The sequence below is a fragment of the Microcebus murinus genome, chromosome 2 (assembly GCF_040939455.1).
Source record: "Microcebus murinus isolate Inina chromosome 2, M.murinus_Inina_mat1.0, whole genome shotgun sequence".
NCBI classification, from domain to species: Eukaryota; Metazoa; Chordata; class Mammalia; order Primates; family Cheirogaleidae; genus Microcebus; species Microcebus murinus.
The window spans coordinates 118,623,680-118,636,672 of NC_134105.1; the positions used below are offsets into that span (position 1 = coordinate 118,623,680).

Consider the following 12,993-nt stretch of genomic DNA (forward strand, 5'->3'; position numbering starts at 1 on the left):
CCTCCACCACCTCCACACTGAACTTCTACAACCACCAAAATAAAATAAGATCAGGACTTAGGTATTCTAACTACTACACAGGATGACAGGGAAGAGCTCCAAATGAGAGCACAGACACATTAAATCATCCCATTGAGGAACTATTCTTCAAAATTTGGAGAACTTTCTGCTCAGTAACATGCATGCAGTTGCTCAGTGAGTTTGCTAAAGTCAACAATTGGAAACCCATTCAAATAAAGCAAATTTATTAAAAAAAAAACCACACACACAGGCCGGGCGCGGTGGCTCACGCCTGTAATCCTAGCACTTTGGGAGGCCGAGGCGGGCGGATTGCTCAAGGTCAGGAGTTCGAAACCAGCCTGAGCGAGACCCCGTCTCTACCAAAAATAGAAAGAAATTAATTGACCAACTAAAAATAAATATATACAAAAAATTAGCCGGGCATAGTGGCGTATGCCTGTAGTTCCAGCTACTTGGGAGGCTGAGGCAGTAGGATCGCTGAGCCCAGGAGATTGAGGTTGCTGTGAGCCAGGCTGACGCCACGGTACTCACTCTAGCCTGGGCATCAAAGTGAGACTCTGCCTCAAAAAAAAAAAAAAAAACCAACAAAAAAAAACACACACACACAATTTTACACAACTCTTTACTACCTGCAACCACTAACACCTAGCCTTGTTCCTGATGTGGACCATGGAATAATTATGAGCCAATTCTGGCCACTCTTGAGGCATGAGAAAGCCAAACCCAACACAGGCAGTGGACGCCCCGCTTTGGGCTCCACAGGTCAGTCTCTGAGACTTTCCCTCCCCATCAGCCAGTGTCCTTGGACATGTGAAAGCAGTCTAACTGACCTTAGGGAAAAATACCCATTTTTTTTTTTTTTTTTTTGAGACAGAGTCTCACTTTGTTGTCCAGGCTAGAGTGAGTGCCGTGGCATCAGCCTAGCTCACAGCAACCTCAAACTCCTGGGCTCAAGCGATCCTCCTGCCTCAGCCTCCCGAGTAGCTGGGACTACAGGCATGCGCCACCATGCCCGGCTAATTTTTTATATATATATCAGTTGGCCAATTAATTTCTATTTATAGTAGAGACGGGGTCTCGCTCTTGCTCAGGCTGGTATTGAACTCCTGACCTTGAGCAATCCGCCCGCCTCGGCCTCCCAAGAGCTAGGATTACAGGCGTGAGCCACAGCGCCCGGCAAAAAATACCCATTTTTATCATGAAACATAATATTCACCTGCCCAAGCAAAAATCAGAAAAACTATGTTAGATGACAAGAGCTGAAGACACTAGTTCAAAATCCTCTTCAAGACATTTTTGAGAAATCTTTGTTCATAGAAATAACAATATTACCTCTTAGGAATGCCACTCTGATAGGTCTGATTTGAAATTAATTTCTAGTGATAAGGGGACAGTACAGAAACTTGCCTCCCCCCCCCCCCCAGTGAATTACCTCAGGAAGAACCATTATTCTGGGAGGTACCTGATGCATTTTGCACCTTGTCTCTGCCCTCTTCAAGTTTTCTTACATGGCAACTTAATAAAGACAATAGCTAATACTAACATAGTGCTGCGTCTCAGGCATTCTTCAAAGTACTTCGCATTTATCTCATTTAATTATAATTCTAGAGTCAGATATCTTTGTTCCCACTTTACGGATGAAAACTGAAGATAGCAGTTAACTAACCTAAGACTTGATAATTTACTTTTCCTTAGACAAGCTGGATTGTTCCTCATTATCTATATATAGCATAGAGCCCAAATCACTGAATATTAACAGACTTCAAATTGCTACTCAAACTTCCCATTCCAATTTCTTCTCAACACCCCCTTCCCCAAATCCCCATAACTCTGAATTCCCATCAAACACTTCCCCATCTTTGTGCCTTGCTAAGAACAGATGTGGCATACTAGCAGTCACATTTTGCCTGCAAATGTGTTTTATGGTCTGATTAAACTTGAGACATTTTCATATTAAAAATGAGATTTACAGTTACTGGGATTTTATTTAGAATTTCATCTGAAATAAAGGTCTGAAGCTAGGCCAAAACTATGAATAAAAACAATCAGTTGGAGCAAAGTAGCAGTTGTCCTTATTGGTTAGGGCACACTCTCTCCAGTGTTTCAGTTGCCATCAGTCACACAAAGTATGCCAAATTCCCCTGCTTTCATTACTGACTTGATCCCTAAAGGCCTTTGACACAGTGCCCTAAAACTATCGTTTGCCTACTTAAGCCCCACCTGTCTTTCAAGACTAAGCTCAATTGTCACTGCCTCTTATAAACATTTCCTAAATATTCCAGTTGAACTTGAATTCAACTGGAATATTTGAATTCCCTTAGCATTCTGCTTGTGTGTTACAACACATCACACTCTTCTTTGTAATTAGTGTGTACATGCTTCACTAAGAACTAAGTAGAAACTCTGAGTCAAGGTTAAATGGCCAATTCTGCGATCTTGGGCTATAAAACTGGACATAGCATCCTGTGTTCTAGGATTTGAGCTCTACGTTAAAAAAAAAAAAAAGCTACATTAGTACACCGAATAGGGTAGAGAGAAGTGACTTTACACAAACACACACACACACACACACACACACACACACACACACACATTCTATTCCCTATTCACTCCTCATGACCCTTCTGTCTGCCTTCTGCTTACAGAAAAATCATAAGACAACTTCATCGATGTGTTGTTGTTTATTTAATAGAAACCAGATTACGTCATTTGTTACTGCGAATAATGAATTAGAGGCAATAATTCAAGAGGGCCCCAGAAAGCTTTTTCATCCACAAAATAACAGAAAGGATAAGCACCTTCACCCCCCAAGCATTTGGTTATTTTTTTTTCTTTTGATCTCTGTTCGCTCACCCACACCAGGACGCTGCTTCCAGAATGGAACTGTCTTCAAATTTTTTACTACTTAGGAGGCTAGTCTATCAGTTTGCCTTAAAAATGTGATGGAGGTTCCTAACTCAGCTGAGGAATCTGGACAAGTCTTCTTTGATTTCAGCTTCATCCCAAGGTCCATGAATGTTTTCTTTAAAAAGCTGCAGGCGAATGAGGTAGTAAGGACAGAGACATGAGATGGAAACCAACAGAAGGGAAAACAGTATGGCTCCCACAACACTAATGGACAGCAGGCCTCCCAGGGCTGAAAATGCAAAAAGCAGAGTGACCCCCACATAGCAGCGGGGAGTACATGCCTTCAGTTTCTTCTGTAACATGGGCCACAGGGCAAAAATCTGGATGGCAAAGGTCACCATGATGAAGGCATGCAGCGACCGGGGAAGGCGTGAGGCCAGGCAGACAGAAGCAAAGATGGCCATGTTCAAGGACAGTGTGCTGGACACAATGGCAGCATTGGCACCATAGTCAAAGAAGATGAGGTGGCCTAAAAGCATGAAGACTGACATGGCATAGATGGTGTCAGTGCTGACAGATTCTGTCAAGGTCTTCAGCACTGGTGAAAAGCCGTAAGTGAAAGTAATGAAGACTAGAGCACTCTTCAGGTCAGCCCACCGGGTCCGCCCACTCTTCTTCCGTCCTTCACCTCCATCAACAAGATCAAACAAAACATACCCAATCAGTGAAGAAGCCAGGCCAGTCCCAAAAAGCCAGTGGGGGGCCAGAAGACCTTCATCCATATACCACCAGATAACCACAAAAACACAGACACTGCACAACTGCTGTACTACCACACTAGACTCAAATACTACAGCCCAATACTGGTATTTCCGGGCATGGATGTTTTTCCTGAGTTCTTCCAGGAACCGCCGGTCCACATAGTTATCAGGGAAAGGCTGTCGCTCATACAAGACCTTCTGCCACTTGACTTCCTTGGTGTTAGTTACAGGTTGGGCACACATTATCCCTTCTCTCAAACTCAGGCTAATTCAATCTCTTTCGCAGAGGTTCATGTGGTTCTCGTTCTTTATGAAGTTTTGAAATAAGATCTCTCTGGAAATTCCATGCTGTGGTTGATATTCTACCAACCTTTCCTTGTTTTCAAAGGCAGCAACCCAGGGTAGGCCTGCAATAGGTGAGTTTGTTCTCTGATACAGGACAATACAGCCAAGTTCCTAGAAAAAGAGAGACTATGAACCTATGAAAGTTGTAAAAGATCATGGGTAGGACTGAGTTAAAACTAAACCAACTTACTTCACTAAAAGTCTGAGCAAAATATATGTGGTGGCCATCTTATAATTTGGAACATTAAAAATGCATTCCAGGTTTTTAAATTATAATCCTTGAATAATAATAGATATCTGTTAGCTATCACTTATTGAGTGCCTACGCATCAAGTTACCTTACGTATCTTCTTTTACTTAATCTTCAAAACCTTGCAAGTTAATATTAATCCCATTTTAGTAAAAAACAAACAAACAAAAAACAACACAAAAACTGAAATTCAAATTGCTTAAGCACTTTGGCCTAAGGTAACAGAGTGGTGCAGGATTCAAACCAAAGTCTGATCCCAAAGCCTGTGCCTCACATCATATCTCCCTGTAAGCCAGTTCTTAACTCAGGGGTTCACATGTATCTGAAGTTGATGCAAATTTATAGGTACAGAATCCATACCTTTTATTGGATTCTAAAAGGATGTTATGTTTTAAAGTTACTTATTTAAAGACAACAGCAAACTGCACAACGCTGAAAGGCATGAGCTCTAAGGTTTATTTAGCCAAAAACAAGGACTTAAAGAAACTAAAGATGTTTCATCTATTAACTGAGCTTAACATCCTTTAAAGAGCTGTCATTCTACTTAAAAGAGCGAAACTCTTTGTGAGGATCGAAAAAGACAATCATTCCTTTTTCACAATGGGAAACTAAGAATCAAAAATACCCAGGTCTTCCAGCAAATCTGAGGGGAAAAAAAAAAATCATATTGCCCGACCTTATTTCTTCCACGGAGACCACAACAGGTTGTGCTTTGCAAGTTACACACCCCGGAGCCCCCTTCACCGCAGCAGGGACCCAGCCGGGAATCTCGGCCGCTGCCGGGGCTCGAGGGTCCGCAGAGCCAAAAAGGGCAACGCCCGCCCGCAAGCTCGGGAATGGGCTGGGCGCGGGCAGGAAGGGTCGAGTAGGGTGACCCCAGGGGTGCCCCATCGCCCTCCGGGCCTCCCCCACCCGCCGCCGCCGCCTCTCACCCGGCCTCGGGCCTGCGGGGGATGGCAGAGGGGAAGGAGGTCCGGAAACACTGACGGCCACACAGAACCCACCTGCCCGTGAAATCCTAGGGGTGCGCGGCCGGCGGACGGCGGCCGCCGCCTCCTTCCCCATCCGGGGCGCCGGGCGTTGCGACTGCGGCCGAGCACTTCCGGGTCCGCCACAACCTCCGCGGCAAGAGCGCCCTGCCCAGGCCGGAAGCATTGTGAGGTCGCTGCTGCCCCCTCCTGGCTGTTCAGAGGACCTCCGAGCTCCTCTTCCCGGAGACCTATCCCAAGAGGAGAGCAAATCCCCAGCAGAAAGACAAGGGGTTGGCCATCCAAAGGGCTGGGTAAGGCAAGAAAAGACAGGGAAAGAGGCTGGGCTGGTAAAAGAGAATTAATAACAGCCACTTTTGTGGAGCTCCTGTCATTAATACAGGTCCTCAGCTAAGGACTTCCCATGCCTCCATATACTCCAGATACTCAGCAAGTTACCTTCAGGTATAAGCACTGTTTATGATGCTCCTGATACCGAAGCAAATGAACAGATAAAAATGCCTGCTCTCATGGAACTCTCCCATGCATTGACCTTTACACTGATAATATCAACTCCCTTCTCATAGTGGACAAATCTGAGGCTCAGAGAAGTTGGAATTTCTCCAAAGCCAGGTATCTGGGAAGTAGATGAACAGAGATCAATGCCCTGTAGTCTATAGCTTCAAAGCTTGGTTCTTTCTTTGAGGGTGGAGGGCCCTGTGTCTGAAACATAGCCAGAGGCTTGGGACAGAGATTGCTAATATTCAGCTGAATTCATGGAAATATTAGCAGATGTGTAAACAGATGGAAGTAATAAAAAGCAAAGTGAAACACAGGATATAGTGGAAATAAAAGTCAGAAAACATGAACCCATTTACTAGCTGTATGACTCAGGGCAAATCACACTATCTTCATCTGTAAAGTGGAGATGACACTATTTGCTCTTGGCTACTTTATGGGATGGTTAAAAGAGTGAAATATAAAATGTTTTGTAGAGTGTTGACTCCCATATGGCTGCTATTAGCTTACTTTGGTCATTGTCATGATAGCAGTGGTTAAGTGTGATAAATTATGCAAAATGATCTCTTTCCATTTCTCTCCAGGTTTCTGTTCCAAAATTTGGCAAGGTTCCCTGGCTTAGTGAAGCCAGCCTGGTAAACAAGCCCCTAGTGCTCAGCCTCCCCAAAAGGTAACTGCTCAGCCACTGAGTTCAAAGTCTTCAAGAAAGGTCTTAGAGAAGGTGCTTTCTTAAGGCATGGGGGCAGTTATCAGAGGCACACTTCCAATCAATTGAGAAACCCTAGCCAACTGCTCACAAAACAGAAATGTCCTGAGTTTCTCAGATAAAAATGATAAATAGGTCTGGCTAGAGGAGATGAGATCCCAAATGACCTCCCTTTCTACCACCACCACTCAACATATAAGAGAATCTTGCCCCAGGACACTGCCTGTAAACACCCTTCTATCGTGTTCTTCACCCAACTTTTCTCCTCTGGTTTAGTTTGAAACTTTCAAAATTTTAACCAGCAAAAGTCTAGAACCAGAACTTCCCATCTTTATAGAGTAGCAACTATCTGTATTTAACCTTAAGGCACTCTCCTCCAACTTCATCAGTCTCGCCCCCTCCAAACAAATCACTGTAGGACACACAGTTCCGTTTTTCACATTTGGAGGAAATAACATGTAAAGGGAGTGGAAGGAAGGGTGGGTGTGAGGAAATGTGGGGGTGAACTGGAGAAACTGGAGGCCCACAGGCCATTCCACAGGCACATCACAGACTAACAAGGTTTAGCCCCTGGCATGTGAGGCAGCTTGCTAGAAAGGTGAGACTCTCCAAAAAGAGTTTTTCCTCCTGTTGGTAACCTTGGTAACCACCTTGGACTCTCCTGCCCAGGATAGGCAACTCTTGATGAGGGCTAGCCCGTCACTCTCTCTAGCTCCCACTTCAGAAAGACACACCTTGGCTTTGTCTGCTGCACCTTTTAACAAACCACATTCTCAGTAAGCAGTTAGACAGTTTTATGTATTTTCAGAACAAAGTACAGAAATGCTTTCAAGTGTTTATTGTTCAGTTTTGCTATCTTTATATAACTTTGAATATTTTTAAAGCAGGTAATCAGAGGTTCAACCCAAAGGCTTGCTTAAGAAATAAAAACACTAAATGGTATAGTTCGTATGAAGAGTTGTTAACACTTCAAAGATCAGCATGAGTAAGGACAGCCTAGTATCTTTCACTTGGGGGTGGCGCACAAACTCACGTGCCATGGCAGTCAGATGGGTGGTGTAAGGAGTAGAGCTGGCTGGCTGGGGGCTGCAGTGGGTGGGAGATCACCCCCTAACCGAAGGACACAGCCTGCCCTCTACCCCAGCCAGTGTGTGAGTCCAGTGGCCAAATTTGTTGGTCTTTCTAACAGTACTAGAAATCTGGATGTTTTATGTGATGTTACTAGTGTTTGGCATCTAATGGAATAGCATCCCACCATCCCATACTACCCCAGCTCCCTTGTTCCCCAGTTCTAAAGCCTGTGGCAGAGTGTGGGAAGCAGGGAGCAGGGCAGGCTCAGAATACAGCGGGGCATCCACAGCACCTGCTCCCATTCACAGAGTGTCAGAGCAGACAGTGTGAAAGGGAGGGGCTAATATTCCCTCCAGCCAGCCAAACTTAAGCTAGCCACATGGAGAAATTACCGAAGGTGGGTGGTGAAGCTTTATTCATCTTTATTCTGGGAGGATTTGGGCAGCAATCTCAATTCTTGTTTAGAGAAATGGAGCTTACCTACCTCACAAGAATTCTAAGATAATAAGACAGGACCCGTGAGGTGCCCTGAGCTCTGAGGAGGACAAGACAGGAATGCCAAGTCTTTCAAAATGATGGTTTGCGTAAATCTCAACCATTCTTAAGGATTAGAAACTTCTCTTTTGGCAGAAAGTCTGGGTTCCAAGCTGTTTATTCGTAGCAAAACCTTTTTTCTGAAACTTTGAGGGGAAGTTCTCAATGTGCTTTAAGTATTACATAGCCTTGGGCAGGCAGTTCTAATGCAGAACGGTCTGAAAAAGATAAAGGAACATTTAGTGCAAGGAGCTGAGAGTACCCCAACCACAAGCTCCGGAAACCACTTGCGGGGTTGGGCTGGAGGCGCTGGGCCGGGGCGGCGGTGCCTGCGCTGATCCACTTCCTGTGAAGACTCTTGTCAGGTTGGCTGCCAGTGTCAGAGCCACGCTCACCGTCAGACTGCAAAGCCCTGCAGGTCATGCAGAGGTTCTGTTTATAATACGATTATTGTGTACTGAAGCAGCTTTAAACTGGCCTTCCGGCCTCTCCTGGTCAGCATTTGGTGACAAGTCCAAGGCAGCCTGTTCTTGTATCAAAGACAAAGTCTATGGGGAAGCTGGGCTCAGGCCCGCCTCTCCTGGTCTCTCAGGGCCCAGGGAAGTGGTGAGGAGAAATGAAACAAGAAATGCCTCATGAACACCAACCTTTTTGTTTTCAACGAACAAGGAACAATGAAATCTTTCCTTGTTAATGAGAAGAGGTGTTCTTGGCAAAACTATCAGGCCCCTGAGTTTCCACGCCGCACGCACATGCCGGGGCAGGCACAGCGCTGCATGCACAGGCACAGTGCGGTTAGCCCGCAGGCCTCCGCCCCTCAACACGGTGATGAGACGAACCCCACGGGCAGGCGAGGCGGGTTGCAGGCAGGGCCCCCTGTGATGAGAACCAGTGTTGTTCCTGCAGCATCCCTGCTTCACCTGCTAACCGGAAAGAAAGACCGTTCCAGAGGACAATAGTGGCGGGAGGGAGCAGGTGTTCTGTGGAGGAAACAGGTGGACTGTCTCAGTGTGCAGGGACACGTGCTCCAAGGAGGCAGGCCAGGCACGGAGGGATGGGCACTGCTTAAATACCAAAGACTTTAATGCAGACCTTTCCGACGAGGAGACCCGGGGTGCGTCTCACTTGTTACACATCTGCTTTCATGAACAATCTGTTTCCTGCCTTATTTGTCTGACAATAAGATAATGCCTTATCTGTCTGACAATCCAGCACTGGCATTGGTTAGTGCAAACAAAAGGAGCAGAGAAGCCAAAGTGACACAGGAGAGCAGAGCCATCTCTGGGGAGCTGCTTGATGGCCTGAGCCTTCCAGAATTGCAGCGGGAGGCCGCTCACTAAGGGGCGTCCCTTGTGTTCGCTCAGAAACAACCGAGAGCCTGGCTCTTCAAACCAGGGACTGTGGTTCTAACTTTCTCTTGTTTTGCTTACTTAGATCTCCTCATTCCTCTGCCACTTTTCTGACTTCATCCAAGAAGGATGTGAATTTGCCAATTATGTTTCAAGTTCCAGATGTCTTATCTAAGGTACTCAAAGTTTTTAACTGAAATACAACCAATAGAAGTTCTAGGATGACATAGAATGTGAATACGTTTTTTTTTTTTATCTGCTCAGCACAGCCCTGTGCCTGGTATATCATCAGTGTTCAAGAAATATTTGTTGAGTGAAATGAATGAGCACCAACCCCGTAACCCTGTCTCAGGTGCCCTAGGGCCCCAGCCCACTAGAATTAAGAATAAAGACAGAAGGTTAGAATCATCAAAAACAGGGGAAAATTAAATATAGAGGAATCTGTATCCCCAAGATCTTCAGGACTGTTTCTCAGCCTGTTTGGAACCAATCCTTGTTTCTGGGGTCTTTAACCCCTTCCCCCAATTGACTATTTCTTTTACACTGAAAACTCATTTTCCCTCTACCGGCTGCAGAGTGACACTCGGTGGCACTGTGCAGCGCAGCGGCCTCTGGGGGCCCAACAGTGCCTGTGCAGTCAGCACCTCCCTGAGGCGGAAAGAGAGATCACTCGTGATGATCACTCAGTCTCTTCACCCGAAGCATTGCACGTTGCTCACAGAGCCGTTGCAGGCAGCGCCTGAAACGGCGCCCCTAACGCATCCGAGCCCCGGCGTCAGTCGATAAAGGCTTCCTGAGCCCCTTTCATTTGCTGTAACGCAGATGCAGAGATGAGTAAGGCAGCTACGGCCTACAGAAGCGAGTGGGCAGACGGGACAGGGACAGGACAGCCCAGTGAGCCTCAGAGAGGGGCAGAGCGCTCGCAGGAGAAGTGGGAGGAAAGGTCACCTCTGGGTTGAGAGGGGCAAGCAGAGGCGGAGCGAGGGAGCGAGGGATTCAGGAGGACGTTGCGTCTGCAACGGATCTGGAAGATGCATTTTCGCAAGTGGAGGGGAAGAGCCAGGGGAGGAGGAAAAACTGCAAAGACTCTTAAGTGAGGGGAAGAGTGTCCGCAAAGAGGTGGAGACTGAGCCTGCAGGAAATGCTTGAAGAACATCGAAGAATCATGGGCGTACGTGGAAGGGAAGCAAGGAGATGGGTGGGCCCAGCTGGAGCGCAGAGGACCCCAAAAGCCAAGAGCAGTGAGGAGACATTCCTGGTTTTCAGTACTGGAGTGTCAGGGTCCGAGCTGTGCTTGAGCGTCACCTCCTTAGTTCCCCCAACACCCTGGACCGGCGAGTATGTGAGATTGGCCGGCATGACATGCACTGGGTGGAGGCCAAGTGGGGAGGCAGGACTGGCCTGGCAAATGCTACAGAACCAGCAAGAAGTCTTGCAGTCCCCAAGTCTCTTTGAAACTTCCTATTTAAGCAGGCTCTTCACCTGCTGCCGAACGCCTCCTGGTCCTGGGTTTGCTCTGGGTCTCTGCATTGTGGCAGCCTCGGCACTAAGACGCCAGGCTCTAGCCTGGCTGCAGCCAAGGATGGGGAAAGAAAGCACTAACAATGACGGGGAAGTGACAGGCCACCCTCCAGCAGGGCTTTGCCTTTCGTGGCTGCAATCGTCAGGGATGGCCGCTAGATGGCAGTGAAGAGCAACGGCTTCCCGCCGCGGGGCCGGTAGCTGCGGGGGCGGCCACAGGGGTAGACTGAGGCAGGTCACGAATACGCTGCTCCTACCAGGAGAGGAGAGCACAGGTGCTTCAGCCTCGTCCTTTGGGTGAGAGAGACTCACCCTTGCAGACTGGAAGGACAAGCGGGGGACCCGGATGCTGTTCCGTTGGGGCGCCAGGCAGGAACCTCCAGTCAGACCCTTGCCTGTCACTCAGACTAATCCAGCCCCAGAGTCCGCGGAGAGCGCGAAAGCCGGCCCGCGTCTGCGCTGAGGTGAACGCCGACCCAGCCGGCAGCTGCCCCCTTCTGGAAAGTGCTGTTTCTCCCGGAGCGGAGTGTCCTGAGGACAGTCTCTCCCTTCGTCCTCTAGATCAGAGACCCGCGCCCTGCCGAGAGGCTGCCGGCAGTCCTGCAGTAGCCAGAGGCCCGGCCCTGCGCCTGGGCACAAAGGTCCTGCCACCTGGCCCCCTTCCCGTCGTCACAGGTCAAGGAGCAGCACTTTGAACACCAACTGGCCAGGAGGCTCTGAGTAGACAGAGGGGGAGCAGGCTCCCGGACAGTGACAGGGAGGCGGCACAGACCGCGAGGGAGACACACACAAAAACACGACAAGGGAAACAAAAGGAGAGGCAGAGCTGACAGAGAAGAAAAGCGGTAAATGAAGACAAAGAAATGAAGCTAAACATTTCCTCAAGTAAACATTTGCTGTGGAGAGGCCTCTTCCTTAGTCACTGCTTTCACCCGCCATTGCCAGGCATTGACTCAAGACTCCTGGAGGCGCGGACAAACAGGAAGGCGCATCGTCACAGTTGGCTGATGGGGCCAAGAGGCAACTTCCTTGGTGATCCCCAGCAAGGCAAAAGCAGATGGATGTGGGTGACACGGGGAACTGCAGCTGGAGACCCCAAAACACCTTTGCCACTTGCTTGGGTTAAGTGCAAATTAGCTGGAGCTCCTCAGTTGTCAGTAGACTACAAATGTTGTCCTCCGTGAATGCCACCACACCTCTCACTCCCTGCCCCCACTCCCCTTCCACTCACTTTGATCTCGGTTTATTGTTCCAGTCCAATGAGTCAGAGTAAAGATGAAAACATTATTTATTTTGCCTTTAGAAGACCTGTTGCAAAAAGCTCTGGCTCAAAGATTGTGCAGTAGCACAGGCACAGATGGGAAAATGTATAGGAGGTGACTACCTACTTTTTCACTGCTAAGAACTCTTTTTATAATTTCTCTCCCATTGACTCTAAATTTTGAAAGCTCATGACCACCAAGGAAACTCCCTCATATACTCCTAAGTCCTTTTTATATTTATATTGTTTATATTGATCAAATGCATATAACTACAAATGCAATTTTTAAGGAGAAATAGTAATGAACACCATTGACCTGAAATAGTAATGTAATAAAAATCAAATTTAATAAGTTTGGACGATAGGTGAATGGCTGGCTATTATTTTATATATGCTTAAAATTTTTCCTAGTGAACAGTAAGAGTGTTTTTGAAACTATATTCAGCTTTATTCTTTAATTGAAATGGCTGGTATTTTCGGATAGAAGGAAAATGTGTAATTATCATTAGGTATTTTTGAAATATCGAAAATAATTCTCTGAGCACTGCTTTTTGGACTCTACATGGTATAGGAATAATTATGCCTTCATGTGCGTCCTAAGAGTCCGCTCTTCCCCAAAGGAAAGATAGTTTGTCTTGGACTCCTTAAACTTTCTAGCTGACTGAAACTAAATAGATGTGATATTGGACAAATCTCTTAACGTTTGTGGGCCACAGTTTCCTCACTGGGTTCATTGAAAGAGTTGAGCCAGCTGGCCTGTGAGGTGTCTGTCAGGTAAGAAATAGAAAGGAGAAAAGGAACAGAGGTGTCCAGGGGCCAGAAAGAAGCTGATCCGTCTAT

General features: G+C 47.0%; 1 protein-coding gene and 1 long non-coding RNA gene across 4 annotated transcripts; both read right to left on the minus strand.

Moving 5' to 3' along the window:
* Window positions 1-2,687: 2,687 nt before the first annotated feature.
* Window positions 2,688-5,353, minus strand: PIGC (phosphatidylinositol glycan anchor biosynthesis class C). 3 transcript variants are annotated; one of them, XM_012765131.3, is made up of 2 exons: window positions 5,229-5,353; window positions 2,688-4,085 (listed from the first exon to the last, which is right to left on the minus strand). In XM_012765131.3, exon 2 carries the CDS (start codon window positions 3,870-3,872, stop codon window positions 2,979-2,981), a length of 894 nt encoding a protein of 297 aa, XP_012620585.1. In that variant the 5' UTR covers window positions 3,873-4,085; window positions 5,229-5,353; the 3' UTR covers window positions 2,688-2,978. The 3 variants fall into 3 exon arrangements, with proteins under 3 accessions (XP_012620585.1, XP_020141041.1, XP_075856502.1); XM_020285452.2 differs by having other exon boundaries at window positions 2,688-4,108; XM_076000387.1 differs by lacking the exon at window positions 5,229-5,353 and adding an exon at window positions 5,157-5,175.
* A 2,532-nt stretch (window positions 5,354-7,885) lies between these two features.
* Window positions 7,886-12,066, minus strand: LOC142869597 (uncharacterized). Its single transcript, XR_012918196.1, has 2 exons — window positions 11,205-12,066; window positions 7,886-8,942 (listed from the first exon to the last, which is right to left on the minus strand). It is a non-coding gene; the product is annotated as an uncharacterized LOC142869597 (long non-coding RNA).
* Window positions 12,067-12,993: the final 927 nt, after the last annotated feature.

What these genes read in the sequence shown, in the direction of transcription:
- PIGC (XM_012765131.3), bottom strand. Translation starts at nt 3,872, where the DNA reads ATGTGTGCCCAACCTGTAACTAACACCAAGGAAGTCAAGTGGCAGAAG.